Source organism: Halictus rubicundus, chromosome 12 (genome assembly GCF_050948215.1).
Source record: "Halictus rubicundus isolate RS-2024b chromosome 12, iyHalRubi1_principal, whole genome shotgun sequence".
In the NCBI taxonomy this organism is placed as follows: Eukaryota; Metazoa; Arthropoda; class Insecta; order Hymenoptera; family Halictidae; genus Halictus; species Halictus rubicundus.
The window spans coordinates 6,983,253-7,001,370 of record NC_135160.1 but is presented as its reverse complement, the minus strand read 5'-3'; the positions used below and the strand labels follow the sequence as shown (position 1 = coordinate 7,001,370).

At 47.0% G+C, this 18,118-nt stretch overlaps 1 protein-coding gene across 1 annotated transcript in view; it reads right to left on the bottom strand.

The window, feature by feature from the left end:
- Glut4ef (Glucose transporter 4 enhancer factor) overlaps positions 1-18,118 on the bottom strand; it is a 124,191-nt gene that overhangs the window by 58,419 nt on the left and 47,654 nt on the right. Inside the window, exon 2 of the mRNA XM_076798582.1 lies at positions 17,617-17,777. Coding sequence (XP_076654697.1) covers positions 17,617-17,777 — 161 coding nt within the window. The remainder of the gene's footprint in view (positions 1-17,616; positions 17,778-18,118) is intronic.

Sequence of the window (18,118 nt, the reverse complement as noted above, 5' to 3'; positions counted from 1 at the left end):
CAGAATTAATTGAACAATAACTGAGGATCTTTATGCAAAATCAAAAATTACTCCATCAATTGGAAGACACGGGGATCGCGTAGAAATTGATTTCTCTTCGTCGTAATTATTTGAAAATAACATAACCGCGCTCCTGAATACATAATATTTTCGCTGTACTGCATTTCATGCGCTCGTTTTTCTTACAAATGCATAAAATCCTCGATCTAATAACAAGAAACGTTTAACCATTAGAGAAACTACAGGCGCACATTAAATGGCAATTTCCTCTCTATTGCAGAATCTTTGCACGAAGAAGTTGTAGTCGATCTAACCGTAAAATAAATCGTAGTTCGAGCAATTAAATAAAACACAACGATTTAACAACCGAGCTTAAGCCTACCGATCCTTAAATGTGACTTTCTGGAATTTCGACTATAGCTGAGAATGGTATGAATAAATGTACCTCAAGAATGCATCTTCATAGTCTGATTAATCATAAAATAAAAGATTGAAAACAGCCATTGGACCAACGTTTCACGTAAAACTAACGTACAATGATGTGTCGAAACAGTGTTCACATTTGTGCGCGCAAATGAACCGGCAGAGGTACAAATTGCTAATTAAAAAAAAAAAAAGAAAGGGAAAATAGAAATGAAAAGAGGGATCGGCTCCTGAGAGACGTAAAGCAGAAGAGTTCTACGTACGGTACGCGTCCTCTCATCTTCGATTGAATTTTCTCCGAGCGAGCACACCGATCCGACTGGGAGAGCCCGCCGTAAAGGGGAGGGGCCGTCGTAAAGGGGGAGTGGCTGTGTCCCGTGCCCTGGCCCCCGGAGCACGCTCGCGGTTGCCCCAGAAACCGTAATGCACTTCGGGTTATATGGGTCGGGAAGCGCGTTGATCCATATTCGGGATGCGACCTACCCGCCGCTCGCCGGGCCGGGTAGGTCGGGTAACTGGGTCACCGACACGCGGAACTCGGTTGCCAGCCACCCTCTCCCCGATCCTTAAACCCTCCATCGGGCAAACCGAATTCCGAAAAAACCCATCCCGCTGGCCGGGGTCTCCCGGTGACCCGATTCTTCGGCTCCGGCGCGACCGATCGAAAATCGAGAACTCCCGTAGATCTGAACCGTCAAGGTCAGCCTCGGTTTGGGGACCTTAAGCAGATAGACCCGGAGAAATTAACGAGTAGGTTCTGGGCTCGGTTTTGGGCCCTGGGGTTGGAGCTACGCCATTTGCAGTATCAAAATAATGATCGTTGAAGAGCCAAGTTCTAGACGCTGCTCGTAAAGAGAGAAAGTTTCGTGGCTCTCCTGAAACACGCCACTAGCGAGCACGCCGTTGTTTCCGAGCAGCCGCTCGATTCCCACGGAAGGGAAAATGCGGCGATCAATGAGTCGCGACGATAAGGAGCGCGATAAATATTTTCAACGGGCGACAGTAGTGCGCGGATGAGCAGGAGGGCCGAGAGAGGGGGGGAGGGGACTATGATGCCGTTTGTTAACGCGGTTGACGGTCAATGCCGGTCGCGTTTGAGGATTCCGGACTAGTGGAAACGGCGCCGGTGATTTCGACGTAACCCCAATCGAAGGAGACCCACAGCCAGCTCGTAAATTAAACGCGGCCTGTCTGTTGCGGGAAGCATCCGCTTCGACGCAACAAGCAAACAGACGGAAAGAAGAATAAACGGAGGGCAGAGAGCGTGCTGAATGAAATTGATGTGTTTATACGGTCCCTCCGTGCGGACGCGCCCCGCTCGAATCGGTCAGGTGATCGTAGATCACTTCTGAACGGTGTCGGGGATCGTTCACCGTGACTCCAAAGAGGTCGGCGGAGAAGGCTGATTTATTTTCGATCGCTGGAAAAACTGGATATCCGTTCGAACGTTCAACTATTTAGGGGAGGGTGGAGTTCTTGGTGGGTTTTTCGTGGGTTCTAATTTTAGCTGGTTACGAGAGATTGATTAACGTAATCATGTTTTCTTCTATTGCATCATGATTCTTTCAACGAGGGAATTTGAACACTGTAGCTTAATGCTACAGGTCTACAGACCATTCAAGATGAACGTTGCAGGATATAATGCAATTTTCCTCCTTAGGGTCGCGCGATGTAACGGAGTAGCGAACGTTGCATTCATTTTAGCCGACGACTCGATGTCGCGTGACAAGACGTAAAGAAAATTTGGACGTGATATTAGATGATGGGGATGAGAACGCAACGCTATGGAGCAGTGGACGCTGTTTCCGATTGGTGTTGATTCAATGATGTTTGACGATTAAACTGGAAGATGTCGCATGGCCAAGGTAGTATCTATTGGATGCATTATAAAATGGTGGGGCTAAGAACGCGACGCCACGGAGTAGTGGATACTATTTCGACCGACTACTCAAAGAGGTCGCGTGACCATGAACAAAGACAATCCATTGGACGCGCGAAGAAACGGTGGGGAGGCCGCGCGCGACGTTAAGGGGGGAAGATCGCGGTGCGTCGTGTCCAGCACGTGGCTTTGTTATGGTAATACAGTGACGATAAATACCTCTTGTTGGAGCGATCGTGATGCGGATTGCGTGTGCGTCGTGCGTTCGCCAGGTAGCGAGGTATCGAGGCGCGTGGCCGCGTCTTCATCGGGCTGTCGCGCGCGAAAGGAGGATCCTTGCTCGGGTGAAACTCTAGGGAAAGGAGACGACGAGTTTTCCCGGACTCGTGCCGCTCCTCCGGTGCCGGGGACAGACGGCTGCACCCCATAAGGAACGCGTGGCAAGTACATCGATCCGGTTCCGAACGATATCCGGGTTACGAGTCGAATGGCGGGTCAGTCCGCCGGATACAGGAACGCTGTAGAGCCGGCCGGCCGGCCTGCCTGTATCGAGCGACCTGATTCCAAGGCAGGACACAACCCGGACAACCTGATTTCAACCGCGCCGACCCCATTCCCTGTCCCAATTCCCCCAATCACACGCCGGCACGGAATTTACGAGCGCAAAGTCGACGCTCGCTCTCCTAAAATCCCTCGCCTAACCCCCTGGCCCTCTCGATGCATAGACAACCAGAGGGTTTACTGCCCCGGCGATCATTTCGGCTAATATAGTCGGCGATCGAGCCACTATCGAGAATTATTAAACATTTCAGTTTTTAGTATTTTTTAATCGAATAGAGATTAAATATTCTAGGCGGGAAGAAACGTTTTGGAGTGCGAAGGATTGAAACTGTTTTCTCTAGCGAGCTACATCATTAATCAAAATCTGAAATAACGCACGAGGTGCACGTGCTTCTCATTTGAATAGCTGAATCGCTTGGTTTGCGGCTTTAAGACACACACGCGTGACCCTGATGTCTACCATGAGAAGATATTCATTATGAAAGAATGAATAGAGCAGGTACATTGGAATCAATATAGGATCCCGAGGAGTAATTAAGGAGTCGTTTGGAGAAACGTTAAAATTTCAATCTTTTAAGACCCGCATACCCCGCGACGCAGTCCGAGCTAGTCACCCACAACCCTCAAAGGGAGCACGGCCTTCAGCCCGAGCGAAAGAAAAGGAGATTTCCCTCGGAGCGATGAATCGCAGCGAATAGAAGCTCGTGACTGGGATTCTCGGGGGTGCACGAGGTCATCTAATTAGTCGCGTTATCTTGTCGACCTTCCGCGAGTCCCTCGGATAACGGACAAAAGCTGCTCGCGTTCAAGAGCAACGGTGGAGCATCCAGGGAAAAAAATCTCTAGCCGGCAAGGCCTCCAGATTTCGCGCGATACTAGAGCGAAGTTGCTCAACGTGACACTCTGGCTGATAAGCCGGGGACTGATAAGTTTCAGGACTCTTCGATGGCGTTTTGTTTCGTAATTAGACCTGCATCGATCTTGCCTATCCGCACATTGCAATCAGAAAACCTTCTGAAGGTGGACCACCGTGACATAAACGCAATGCTAAAATAAAATAAATGTGTTGTTTTTCAAGGGCAGTACAAATTACAGTTGTGCTGTCTGGAAAATGGGCCTGGGCTCCGCCATGAAAGAGTCAACTCTTTTTGAAAATTGTAAGAAATATCTTGGTATTTTTGAATCGATCTTCCCGCTAGAGCTTACTCTCTCATGGAGGGGCCCAGGTTAATTTTAAAATTAAGAAAACTCCATTTACTTTGGTGTCAACGCATTTCTTGCAATTTGATAAAACCGCTAAGAGATATAAATTCCCGTTCGGCTCCTACGTCTCGCAATTAACGCAGACAAATGTTATTTCGTCGTTTCCCTTCTACGGAACTCTAAACGATACGGCGAGGCCCTAATTAAATTAGGAAACGTTGCGTCAAGAACGAGGCAAACGGAACTAGTTACGAAAGAGCCCGCGAGCCGAGGGGATGAAGCGAACGGCTCGCCATTTTGCGGCGTTTTGATTGCCGAGCCGGCTTGGAACGCGCGAAATAACCGGGTCTCGTATTAGGCGGCATTAGGCCGCGTCCACACGGCCACCGGGGGAGCTGTGCATCGTGCGCACGTGTGCGAAACAGTGCCGGTGCATACGTATAGCGGAGAGGTGCCGGGGTACGGTTGTCGGTGTTGGTGCACGTGTAGCGTTCCCGTTTCATTGGCCCAGATTCGCCATTGGATAGAGGAGCGACCCACCCCTTGACCAGTCCAAGTGGGAGAGGGCCAAGAGCGTCGTCACCGGAGCTCTCTTCCTCATCTCCTCCTGTCCTCGGCCACGGTTTTCGTCGTCTTTTCTCGCCCCCGGACCTCGCCTCCTCCTCAACAAGTAGCGGCCGGAGCTGTGCCAATTACTACAACAGGTACATGCGACGGCACGTGCGGCCGGGCGCATAGGTGCAGACCGGGGGCAGAGGGAGAACGAGACCGACCGTGCTGACGAGAGAGAGAGAGAGAGAGAGAGAGAGAGAGAGAGAGAGAGAGATACGCAGAGCACGAGGCACGGAGAGCACAAGTACTCGCACAAGCTATCGCAAGATAGAGGGATTGAAAAAGAGAACTTGAGATAGAGACGGAGAGCTTGAGAATAGAGATCTTAAAAAATAGCTTGAGAAAGAGAGCTTTGACACAGAGAGAAAGATGTCGGAAAGGAGACAAAGGGAGAGAGGGATGCGGCGGCATGCACACAACCCAGTCGTCTCTGAACGCGTTGGAATGGAAAGAGAGCGGCGCGTGGGTCGCCAGAGGGTAAAAAAGCAACAACGCCTTGACAAGATAAAGACAGAGAATGAGAGAGCCCAAAAGAGAGGGTTGCACAGACGGAGAGGGAGAGAGCAGGGGAGGTGGAGGGTGCGTTGTCGAAAGGGAAATAGGAGGGAGGGAAAACAGGAAGGATGAAAACGCCGCGCGTGGCTCTCCGTGTACCTGACCCATTTATCCGATGCGACTCCGCACCGGTGGCTACGTAGCTCTATCGATCGGCCTAGATACGGTGGCCCCAGCCTGGCACGACCTACTATTTGTTAGGGCACCTTAACCACCCTCGTGTATAACCAGCCCCGCCGCGCCACCCACGCCACTTGCCAAGCCACACTGCCACGCCGAGCCGCGCGCAACGCCGCGCGATGCCGCGCCGGTGGAGTTTCTCCCGCGCCGCTTGTACTCAGCCTCGACTTTCCACGATCCTTCGCGATCTTCTTCCTCTCCGAACCTTCGCGCCGCACTCTGCACGCTTTATCGACTAAACGAAGGTCGCGGACGACGAGATGGGCCTTGGCTTCTCCGGCGGACACGTGGCTGCACACTTAACCCCTTTGGGAGCCGCCTTCTTTCCTACCCCGAGCCTTGCAATTGTTCAGGGACTTCTACCGAAAAAATACCGGCGTTGCGCGGTATACTCGCCGGTATTTACTTCGATTAGGATAGTATATCGGTCTCTGTACATTTTCATATCGTATCTGATAATACGAACATTTCTTCTCCGAATTATTCCCGAAGGCGATCAGTGTCTTCTCCCGTAGGATCGACTCGGGTATCGATATTGTGTCATTATAAAATGATTTATGCGAATGTCTGAACGCAGGGGTGTCCTCAAAGGGGTCCATGGAAATTCCCGTTCTTCGGGACTGTCGTTTGAAGTGGTTGTTTTAAAATTACAAACTCGATGGCCCCATGGAAGGTCATACTTTCTAACCCTCTTTCAAAATGACTGAACCATTCATATTCATGTGGCTACTCTTATCCTGCATTCTCATATTCATGAACCCTCTCTTTCGGAGCAAGAATTTTAAAACCAGCTCCCGATTAACGGATACAGTCCCCTAGACACCGAAAAGCTATTCAAACGAATGGACTCGTTGGAAGTGGAATTTTAGTGGTGCTAAATATTGTTTAATCGCGAAAATGGATCTACTAAAAGCCTTTACCGAACAAAGTCTCTTAGATACAGATGACTACACTGCGGATCGTTATGCAAAATAAAAGTTGCAAGAGACTGCAGGCAAATAATTTCGTTCTCACTTTAATAACTCTAACCAGATGAAAATAATAAATTGGCATTCTCACATCATTTTATCCTCTATACTGTTTCAAGTTGCACCTACTCATGTTTCCCATAAATGTAAATCCTTCGAACTACGTTTATTCGAACGGTTCCAAAACTACCACAAATTGAAACGTCTCTAGAAACGTTATAAAATTTTTTTCACGGCTGAGTCTGCCACAGATTTGAAGATCGAAGCTTCCCCTTTAGAACGAGCCCTCAAAACTTGCCATACGATTTTTGTTGACCGTTTTATAAAAAAAAAACGATCGCCACGGAAGACCATTTAATCTTGTGGAGCGCTCGCGACGTAGCTCGTAAAGTTTTAAAAACGGCCGGGGGGAAAAAATCGTAGATCAAATTTCAAGGGGTCATTGTAAAAGCTTCCGTCTTCAGGCCTATGGTGAATTCATTCTCAAAAAAAAAAAATTTCCAACATCTCCATGGACGTTTAAACTCTGCACCTAGGTAAAACAAAATGTCGAACGGCGATTTCCGGAAATCGCGCTGTGTGCGCAGCGCACACAGAGCTCAAATGAGCTGTAATTTACAAGTGTACAATTGTACATCGTTCCGACGGGGTGTTGTCCAAGCAAACGTCGCGGAAGACGTTGAACGAGTCCCGGGCGGTTCAGTTTCTCGGCGAAGAGGCAGAAGAAGACAACAACGGTTTCGTTACGGCCGAAGCCAAGACAGAAAGAGATTCGCGGGACAAAAATGACATCTGCCAGTCGAGCGCGCGGCTGTAGGTCAAGATCACGCGACTCGTTGGCATATTTTGTCGCCCGGGACCTTGGCTTTCTGTGTGTCTAGGTTGCACGCCGCTGACAATGGACCTGAGCTCGAGCGCCGCTCTCGTCTCCGCGAGAGGACACAGAGGATAGTGCTATGTTTGGACCTGGTGTCGGCTCCCTAGAGCCTTTCCCCGATTCCCGACGCCTCCGATCTTTGGAAAAATTATCTTCCGTTTTCTACCGATGCAAAATATCGATTTTCTTTGCGTTTCCCGAACGGTAACGCACGCATAGACACTTTCTTCTTGATATTTCGTCACAAAAATAGCTGAAATAAACTGTAAAGGCGTTAGGAGAATTTCAGAATACCGTGTTGCAATCTCCTCAATTTAAAACTGTTCACAAGAAGAAATTGTTTATTTTTAAATAGGTGTCCAACTAATAAGATTTTGCAGATTATCTCTTTGTTGGCCTTGTCGCCAGAGCCTCGCGCAACTTTGTTCAGTTTAAAAAGTTGATTTTTATTTCATGAGTGTGAATGGAAATGCGCTCGAGACTCGACGCCAGAAATAACTGTGCAAAACTATTACATAAAGGTTCTGGTATGGTGAATTGCTTGACAGTGGGTTTTCTATTGCAAAAATAAGCAGGTGAGAAAATGCTTGAAATCGATAGCGTAGGTACTGGATAGACTGAGAAGAGATGTTGCCTAATTCCTAGGTTCGATTTTGCAAGGAGCTTTAAATGGGAATACCGCTCCGTTGATCGCAGATACGCGCGAGCAACGAACCAATGGCGACCCTGGACTACAACAGGGCGGGTCAGGAAACTAGGCCAAGTCGAATCTCTGGTTCCATTCTACATTGAGAGCCCTATATTCCACGGAACCCCCTTTCTTCCCATGGATCTTGCCATTTTAACGTTTAACACGCTCGTAATCACGGCAATATCTCGTCCGACGTGGAAAAGATGTGCACGACAGTAACACAACTTCTTTGTTTATAATTATATCTCCGTGGAACTTTTACTACAATACGCGTCAGGTTTTTCCGGTGCAAACGAGCCCAAACACGATGCAGTTCGGATTGCATTTACTTGTTTAAACCGCGATATAGTAGAACCTCTGTTATCGGAACCGAGGATACATTTACTGTACAAATTACCGTAAAGATTTAAGGTTAAGCACTGTAGACTGCGGATCTTTCTGCGAAATAAAAATGTTAAAAAAGACCGGGAGCTGCATAGACAGTTCTTAATAAATTGGAATTTTTAGAATCTTTTGATATTGCCGCTATTTAATCTACTCGTTTCTGTCGTAAATGCATGAAATGCGTTGACGAATTGCATATAACATGCGCCAGATTAATGAAATTTTCTATTGTGCACGGTGCAAACCTGCGACCGCTATTCTGGCGTGGCAAATGGTACCGATAGCGCATTGTCAAAATAAAAGCGTGCTGGCGCGGATTAGGCGACCGCGAGAGGAAGAATGGGCCCGTCGAAATTGTAGTTTCGACTAAAAGCAGCCCCAGGGGCGTATTTTTACGAGGAGTAATGGCAAGAGATTGGAACTTCTCCAAGTGTTCAACATTGTCTTCGCCGTTTCCATCAGAAGTTTCTTGACCCAGTTTCGCGAATCCACCTCGCGGCCTCCATGGGAATGGGAATTCCATGGACGGTACGGTGCCACCGCGATTTTCCCCATCCTCGCGTCGCGGTTTAATTGGAGATTGAAACCACGCGCCGCGCGACTGGTAAATCGTTCGAGCCGGGAATTCCGCGAGTGAAAGTCCCCTGGCACTTTCCATACGAGTGCGTCTAGGATGTCAAGCGAGTTCCTGGAATTCTCGGATCGGAAACGCCGAACGGAGAAACCAGAAAAATCGATTCGATTCCGTGCATTAACATGGAAACGATTTGTTACGGTTCCGAAGAATCCTAACCGAATAGCCGGCGATTAACGACGGAGCCGTTAACGATCGTTTAATGTGTTTACGATACAATCAGGAAACGCATTCATTTCCAATTAACGCCGGTTACGATAGAAATTAGGACGGAGATTTTCATAATGGCTGTCCGACAAGCTCCGGCTTTTAATAAGTAATCGTCAAGGTCAGTATTGCATAGAATTGACAATCGATAGGGTCTATACTTGCCGCGACACGCCGCTGAATAATCACGCAAATAGATCCATTTTATTTATACCGTGGTCTATCTTCAAATTTTCGTTCGCGTCCCGGTGTGTAATTAAAAATTTGCTTTTATTGAAATCACGGTTCAGAAGAGCCGACTATGTTTATGGGCGTGGTTCTGTTGTACGTAGAATGGGAGAAGAGTTTGTCAAATATTAAAATTCGATACCAATTTGTTAAATATAAACACTCTGTGATTTTATTCCGCTTGTTTCTCTGGAAGGGAAAATACACTGCCTCGCAAAATTAAAAAAGCACCGAATTACGACTGAAAAAGGGGACTTTGAAAAATTGTAAGACTTTTTTTATAAAAAGTTCAGTGCAGTCAAAAACTGGAGTTCAAGGACCGACGATTTTTCTTTGATAATTCGGTGTTCCTTTGATTGTGCGAAGTGGTATAGTCTTACTAACTATTTTTTAATTGCCACCATTTCCACGCTCGACAGCTCGGTTGTCCAGGGTTAATGGGGGCCAGCATAACTCTCGCCCTTCCATCAGCAATCCCATCTACATAATATCCCCTATCATCTAACGCAAAGTCGCCGTGAGCCGTGGACAATCCCTTCCTCGGTGCAATTACCGTGCGAGCGAGACAATGCTGATCGTAATTGTAACCCTGCGACGCGGGTCTGTTGAACCCGACGTCGACGTCGGCGTCGACGTTGACGACCAGACCACCCGGTTCGTCTCCCGGTGGAAGCGTTATCAAGATCGACGTCCATTGGACTCAATTAACACGCTGAACCCTTGCAATGGGGCGCGAAAGAACGAATATTCACGAACTTCATTGTAATCAACGGGGCAAACCAATCTTTTTTCATTTCAGGAAATTTAACGGACTCCTTATTATAAAATCCGCAATCTGGTTATAATCGTCTGGTATCTTTACAAGCTTAATTTCCAAAGCTGGTACATGAATATTGTCACATATACACGACCAACGTAACAATCGACGTGTTAACCAACTTGTGAAACGTTCATTAACATACTCGTGACATTTCTCCGTTACAAATGAGTCCCAACACGATGCAATTTGCACCACATTTGCCCGTCTAATTCACGATTTAATGGAACCTCCATTATCCGAATCGATGTTTAAATTATTCATACAAACAGTTCAATCTACGTCCGTATAGAACGCATTACAAAAATTAATAAAAATTTGGTCCAGCGCTACAACTAAACAACTGTTTTATTACTCGACAAATTCACGATCCACTGAGTTCGGATAATCGAGGTTCCACTTTATCGCGGATTAAACAGGCATACAAGAACCGAACAGTATCGTGTTTGGTATCATTTTAATCGGAAAAACCTCGCGAACACTTCGATCGAGGTTTCATTCGAAAATCATTCGAAACAAAAAAGTTCTAACCGATTTTATCCATCTCGTACGTTCGAAGCTGAACAGTAAACGATCGAAGAACAGTGTCCCTGCACGATTTACGTAACATTTCGGTCCCGAACGTTTCAAATACTTTGAATTGAATGCTGCCACGTTCATAGGGCAATACATGCACTTTCCAGGGGCTCTGTGGATTCGGTATTGAGGGTGGTCGGACTCGCGGGGGCTTGGATCGAAACAGGACATCGTCGTCCTGGAATGGGGGTTGGGAGGGTTGCTAGGTGCCTGTGGAGTGGTCCACGGGTTGCGGGGTGTGTGGGGGTGGGGGGTGGACACCTCGAATATACAGACCGTGGTAGTGCACCTGACCCATATCGCGCCGTGGTATTGATCGACCTAATTCCCGCAAAGCCGGCCGCCCCTGTCCTCCCCCTCCTCTTTCCTCCCACCACCTACTTCTCTGTGCTTCCTGCCCCCGCCCGCGGAGATTGCCGGCCCGAAATTACGTAAGTTAACCTACTGACTCACTGCACCCGTTGCCGCAGCAGAAACTTTCAGTTGTTACATCCACCAACCTCCCCCCGGAAACCCGGTTACATCCGCGTAAACGCCGACGCCCGTCGTCCACGGTGCAGCATTCCGGGGCGAACGAGAGGTGCGTCGGTGTTTCGCACCTGAGGCTCGATTGCGATTCATGAAAACGCCTCGTTACCCTGCCGGGTTGTTAGGCGATCTTCTTTTTACGGGCGTTTTTACCATGGTTCGCCGCAAATTGATTCGGCACGGGAAGATTGCGTTTTGTCGGCGATTTTTACTGCGGGGGATTTGAGGAACGGCTTTGTGGTTTTTAAGACTTGTATAGCATATTTTTTATGGACTGTAGGCGGACAAGGGGAGTAACTAAGGTACGCTAAATTAATTAATCGATAGCGGGTCATTATGCGGAAAATATTCTAACCGTATTGTAACGAACTGGAGTGACATGGAAATTTATTTCCCAACTTTTGAAAATTTATGCTCCATGGCGAATAATGTATAACTCACCCCCAGTAACGTAATCTGATAGTTTTGCTCGGGACGTAGAACATGATTTTTAAGCTTTCGTTGTACACCTTGGTACAATAAAACGTTATAATTACATCCTTGAATAAGTCTCACAGATAGTTCAACACCTCGCCGAGACGAAAGTGAATGAAACGAAGTTTACAAAATGCCGGCACGTCTCAATTACGCACAAATACGCGGCACTCCAACGGAACAGCACATGTGCAATATTTTACGACGTTTAGAGTTAAGGTTTCGGTCGTAAAAAGCGGCAAGCCAAACAGGTTTCTAATTAAATCGTGTTCGACCGTTTAAACAAGCATCTCAGATAGCCGAGCGAGACTTGTTGTTTGGGTAATCATCCAATTCGTGTTTCTATGGTAGGAACGAATGTTTATTAAAGCAGTGGCGTAAACGAAAGTGCTATTGCATCGTCGCGTCGGTTATAGATCGCCGCCGCGAGCAACGAACCAATGGCGACCCTGGACTACAACAGGGCGGGTCAGGTAACTAGGCCAAGTCGAATCTTCCATTCGATTGCAGACCAACAGAGAAAAAGAGTGGGAGAGAGAGAGAGAGAGAGAGAGAGAGAGAGAGAGAGAGCCAACGATACAGAACCGCATTTCTTCCGTCGATTCCACTCTCGTGATAACTATAATTCGAACGACATTCCATATACCACTTCTAAGGAAACCATTAGCTCGACAATTTACACATAAAAGATGGTCAGACGATCTTCGAATCTCTCACATCAACTGTCTCACCATTTTCTTTTCTTATCGCTTGATTTCTCATCGATTCGGATAATAGAGGTTCCGCAAAATCGTAGATTAAACGGGAAAATATTTCATTGAAATGATCGTGTAAATCCAACTTGGACCGATTCTTTGTTATTCGAATCGTTGGGTGCAGAAAATACTCGGGAAAAAGGGGAAATTGATAATTTGTTATCAGGACAATGTTAAATCAATTTGTTCACAACTTCAAAAATTAGATGGAGTCGTCAACATATTTGTGACACTTCAAACACGACACAGTTTGGATCACATTTGCTCGTGTAATCCACGATACGGTAAAACCTCGATTATCCGAACTGTGGAACACCGATCAGTGGAGCACGAGTGTGTGGATCGGTTGTCTAACTGCGTAGAATAAATCGTTTCTGATCTTCAAAATGAATCGTGTTGTATTTTATCACTGAAGAATTCTATTACCGGTTCGGACAATAGAGGTTCCACAAAATGGTGGATTAAACAAGCAAATATCCACCGAATCATGTCGAAAGATGCATGGAATTTTCGTAAGGAAAATGATCGTGTTCCTAAAGTGGAAATATTCTAGGTCGGAAGAACAGTTTGGTATTTGCAGTTAAAGCAGAGTGCGAAGGATTAATAAATAATGATCGATCGACAAATCCTAACGGATTGACGTCGTCGAAGTCGAGCGAGCTGGGACCCGCACGCAGCATAAATAATCGAGACTGGGGGGGCCCCGAAGGGAGCTTCGCGCCATCTGTGCCAACAAGAAAGCAGCATGGCGGGGCCCAGGGAGTAACCAGTTTCGGGAATGGAAGGGGGAGGGGTGGCATAACCTGGGGGACCGGGGGCCAGTTGATGTATTTCGCGCGGAATCCTTGGCCGCGGCGCAAGGTCTCGTTAAACGGTAGCTGGTACGCTTTCGTCATCGATACGATCGGGACGCAAGAGAACCCCGAAGAGGCGGCCCAGCCGCCACTCGATTTCTCTCCCGGTGACCTTTCCTTTCACGTGGGGCAGGTCGTGCCGGGTCCGTCCGGGCCAGGTGCAGCCACGAAAACACCGGACCGGCGCGCACAGGCCGTCTACCTGCGTAGGCTACGTGCCCGTACGAGACCGGACGTTGCAGCAGACCCCCTGGGCCCCCCCGTTCCCCTGGCCCGATGCTCGTCCTTTGTCAGAGGACCCTCGAGAGGGTCCCCGGTCGTGCACGACTTCAGGGGCGATGGAAAAAGCTGTAGAGAGAAAGAGAAAGAGAGCGAAGGAGTGGGGAGAAAAAAAGACGAAAAGTCGAGGAGGTCGTTGGCATCGATCGTCGGTCATGAAACAGCCGTTCCACCCTTCGCGTGGGAGAGCCGGGCCCCGAAAGGAGGGGATAAATCGATTGGGGGACAAAGACCGAGCTCTAGCCGCCTGCCCCTGGAAACTGCTTTTCGCATTATAGTGGGACTTGCTCTGTACGCACCTGCGGAATTGCCGAGGTGTTTAAATTATGATTTTATTTACGAAACCGAGAAGGAGGGGATAAATCGACTGGGGGACAAAGAGTCAGCTCTAACCTGCCCCTGGAAACTGCTTCTTGAATTATGATAGAACGTAGTCTCTACGCACCTGTAAAAATGTCTAGGTAGCACAGTATTTTAAAAATTTTGACATTTTTATTCGCGATTCTTGCTATGACACCCTTACCATCGCATTCGGGACATTTTTCCGAATGAAACGATACCACGCACGATACGGTTTCGATCTTATTTCCCTGTTTAATCCACGATACAGTAGAACCTCCATTATCCGAACTAGCAGAACATTGGATTAAATGTACTATTCAGTGAAATTGAGACAATACCGCAGTTGCCTAACTGGAGTACCCGATTGAATCGTCACCGATTTGCAAAATTATTGTTTATGAAAAATCTTGTATTTCAAGTCGTAGTAATTCAAGTCAAAAGAACACCACAAACGTATAAAAGACAAGAACGTTTCTGGACTCTAACGAGGGTACAGCTAGGTGTTCACAACGGTTGCACCTATCGCAATAGGACCCAAGGCGACCTCCACACCCGAAGACCTAACTCAACAGCGAAAGATACAGATCTCGAGTCGTAGGTGATGGGAAAAGGTGAGTTCGAGTATATCCAAGAAAACAGAGGAGGAGCTAACAAGGGGACCCCGTGTCCTGGATGCGAACGGTCCTCTTTCCCGTTGCGTCAGCCATTTTTTGATCTATAGAGCGTGCAGTGCGAGAGAGATATCTGGTTCCAAGAAGAGAGCTGAGGATCGCGACCGTTGGATCGGATTCCGGGAGGACGTTTAACGAGGGCGAGAGAAAAGCATTTCGGCGGGGACGTGTGTGTTGTGGAAGGGACAGGTGTCCGGCGAGGGTGCATTCACGGTCTAACGATCGGGCAGCAACCAGACGCCTTTTACCGCTCTCACACGGTGCAACGTGTGGGCGCAGCCTTTTTCGAGCTGCGTGGCCTCTCTACGTGCACCTTCGATCTTTTCGGCTCCCTACAACGCCGTGAGTGCAAGGGACCGCGCGTGTACACCCTTGGCAAAAAGTATAGCATCGATCTAATCGCGCGTCCGCCACGGCCCCGAATATCCTCTCATTATTTCTAGGCTGTGGATAATTATGCGTTCGCGACAAACACGAGATGTAATTCGTAACAGCACAGACTAAATTAATTTCGAAGTTTCGCTAACACTCACAAATTAAACTTCAATAAGCGTCTTCATCATGACGCAGCTTAGATCATATTTACCTGTTTGATCCATGATATAGTGAGGCTTCGATTATCCGAACTCGTCGATGGATCGGAGCCTGTGTTACCTAGCAACGGTGCTAGATTACTAATCCGCAGAATTATAGATTATTCGCGTGAATCGCGTATTCCGGCAACGGAGAGAGTTCGGATAATCGAGGTTCCACTTTATCGTGGATTAAACAGGTAACTACAAACCAACCTGTATCGTGCGAGGTATCATTTTACTCGGGAAAATGCCACGCACATTTCAGTGAAAGTTTCATTCGAAAATCATTAGAAACAACAACGTTGTGTCGTCTTTTCTCCTTTCCCTGCCTCGAACGCTAATTACACGAGATCGGATAATATCGTCTTTGCACGATACAAACAACAATGCGGACCGGAATTTTTCACGTATATCGCGCCGTTATACTGTCGTTCGTTGTGGAAGTTCCAGGGGTGGTGGCAAGGTGTGTGCACGTGCAGGCGCACACGTGGCCACGGTAAATCTGGCGTGGAAGGGTCTGTCGGGAAGGAATTTTTTCCGAGTCGACCGGGTGCCTGGAAATCGCATCCGAAGGTGTACATCATTTTTACGAGAACGTTTTCAGGGGGTCCTTTCACTCGGCGCGCAGGCTTGAAACGGATTTTTCGAAGCGGCGGATAAGAATCGCGCGCTCCGGTTTCTCGCCGTTTCTTCCCGGGAATTCCGCGGTGTTCCCCGAACCGTTAAATGGCACGGTAATTTGCACGCCTTCGAGTAGTCGCGTGGCTCGGTTTTGTTTTTTCGGAGAGCGATATATGCATACGCGCGTCGGTCGCTTTCCGAGGAGCGTACGCTCTCGATTGTTTCGTTTTTGAAAATGATCGTGCCGGGAGATTACCTGCTGTGTATCTGGAACCACGCGCTCACGCGATTCGCCGTAATTAGTTCCGGGTTTTTATTCGCATGTAGGAAGGATAACTGCGTGCAGGATGTGGGAGGACGTTTGGGACGGGTTCTTCCGGATCATGGCGTACCTATGGTGGTGTTTCGACGATTAGTTCCTCCCTAGAGTTTCGAATGTGGTGAATAGTCAACTGCGTTCGTGTTTGCAAAATTCTAATTTTTTATTGCTAACAGTCTTAATGTGGAGACTTGAATAAATATCCCAGAATTTTTCAGATCTTTTTGAAAACAGTACAAAAAATAGCCCTGGACCCAGTGCTCCTACAGAAGACGCGAAAAACTGTGCCCACGGAGTATTAATTAAATCATTGACTGCCAAATGATTAACGTCATCCTACAACGTCGAAATACAATTTCTTTATTGCTTGAGTACATTCTGCTATGGAATAGTTCGATTCGAACCACTCCACAGGCTACAAGATTTATTGCACAAATCAATGAGAATATAGTGCAGCACTGTAACTAAGTGGTTGTTGCATTATCCGAACAATCACGTTCCACTGAGTGGCACTGCTAAGAGGTTCTACCGTAATTCAGTTATTCTAATCAAATCGGCAAAATTAACCCATTCGCAACCGCAGCATGCTAGTACAAGCTTGACGTACCATCACGTCATCGGTTGCCAATGAGTTAAAGTTTACTAAAGGGATTATTTCTTGAACACTTTTACATGGTACATAATTTTTGAGACGATGAATCGTGTCACTCGCGTATGGTTCACGTGGCAGTCAATGTGTTAATTATACAAGGTTGAAGAAGTTGTTCTTGATTTTATGTGACATTTATGGGCACTGACGCAGCAGTCGACATTTAAAACAAATACATTTTGCTACCGAAACATGGAGAAAACAAAGCCTTTGCAGTGTACGAAGAAAACGAAACAGAGACAGAAATGCTTTTACTTTGAAGAACTCTAAAAGCATTGGCAACTTGTAAATTACGTTCCAATGAAATATTTTTACTATTTTCTACGCGAACCGGCAACACTTGCGATGAATGCATTTTATGTGGCAATAAATGTACACTAAAATTGCAAAAAAATGTTTAAAAATACTCAACACTTGTTGCCACAGAACAGGCATGTATGCAGTGGTTTTAAACAATTTTTTGATCGCAAGAGTCTGCTGCAACGCGATTTAAAAATACTGTTTAAATGCATTTCATGTGGCAATAAATGTACGGTAAAATTGCAAACAAATTTTTAAAATACTGTACACTTGCTGTCACAGAACAGGCATATATACGGTGGTTTTAAACAATTTTTTGGCAGCAAGAATCTGCTGCAAAGCGATTGTTGACGAGAATTTATTGCCCGTTCGACTGCGCCGCGTTGTTTCTCCGACGTTTGAAGAGAATTAAATGTAATATCGAAGAAAATTGTGGAATGAGATGAGCACTTACCCGATCACATGTGGCACATCGATGGAGTGGGAGGATGCTCGTTTGCGATCGCCAGCCATGTCGGCGAGTCTAGCGAAATCTGTATCCTGATCGGCCAGCCGAGCGCTCTTACGTGACTCGAGCAACCTGACCTCGTCTATACGTTTGGTCAAGCTTATCGTCTGCAACAGGATCAAAAGCATCTGCGTGAGATAGACTGTCCGTCCGAAAATTTCATTTTCATATTTTTGTCATGAATCGTCTCTGAATCGAGCAAACGCTGTTCAAAAACCGATAAGAACGAGAACTAATTGACCCCCAGACGACAGACATTTCTAAAAATAATTTAAATCGTGGGAATTAATTCGTAGCTGATCAATTCTATTGCATTTCCATTTTCATTCTACTCGTCGTTCGTCGAAAGCATCGGGGCAAAGACGCTGAAAGATCTTCGTTCGACGTCCGCGTTCCCGGGATGAAAATGCGAAGCGGTAAAATCGACTTTGCATAACGACGCGCAATA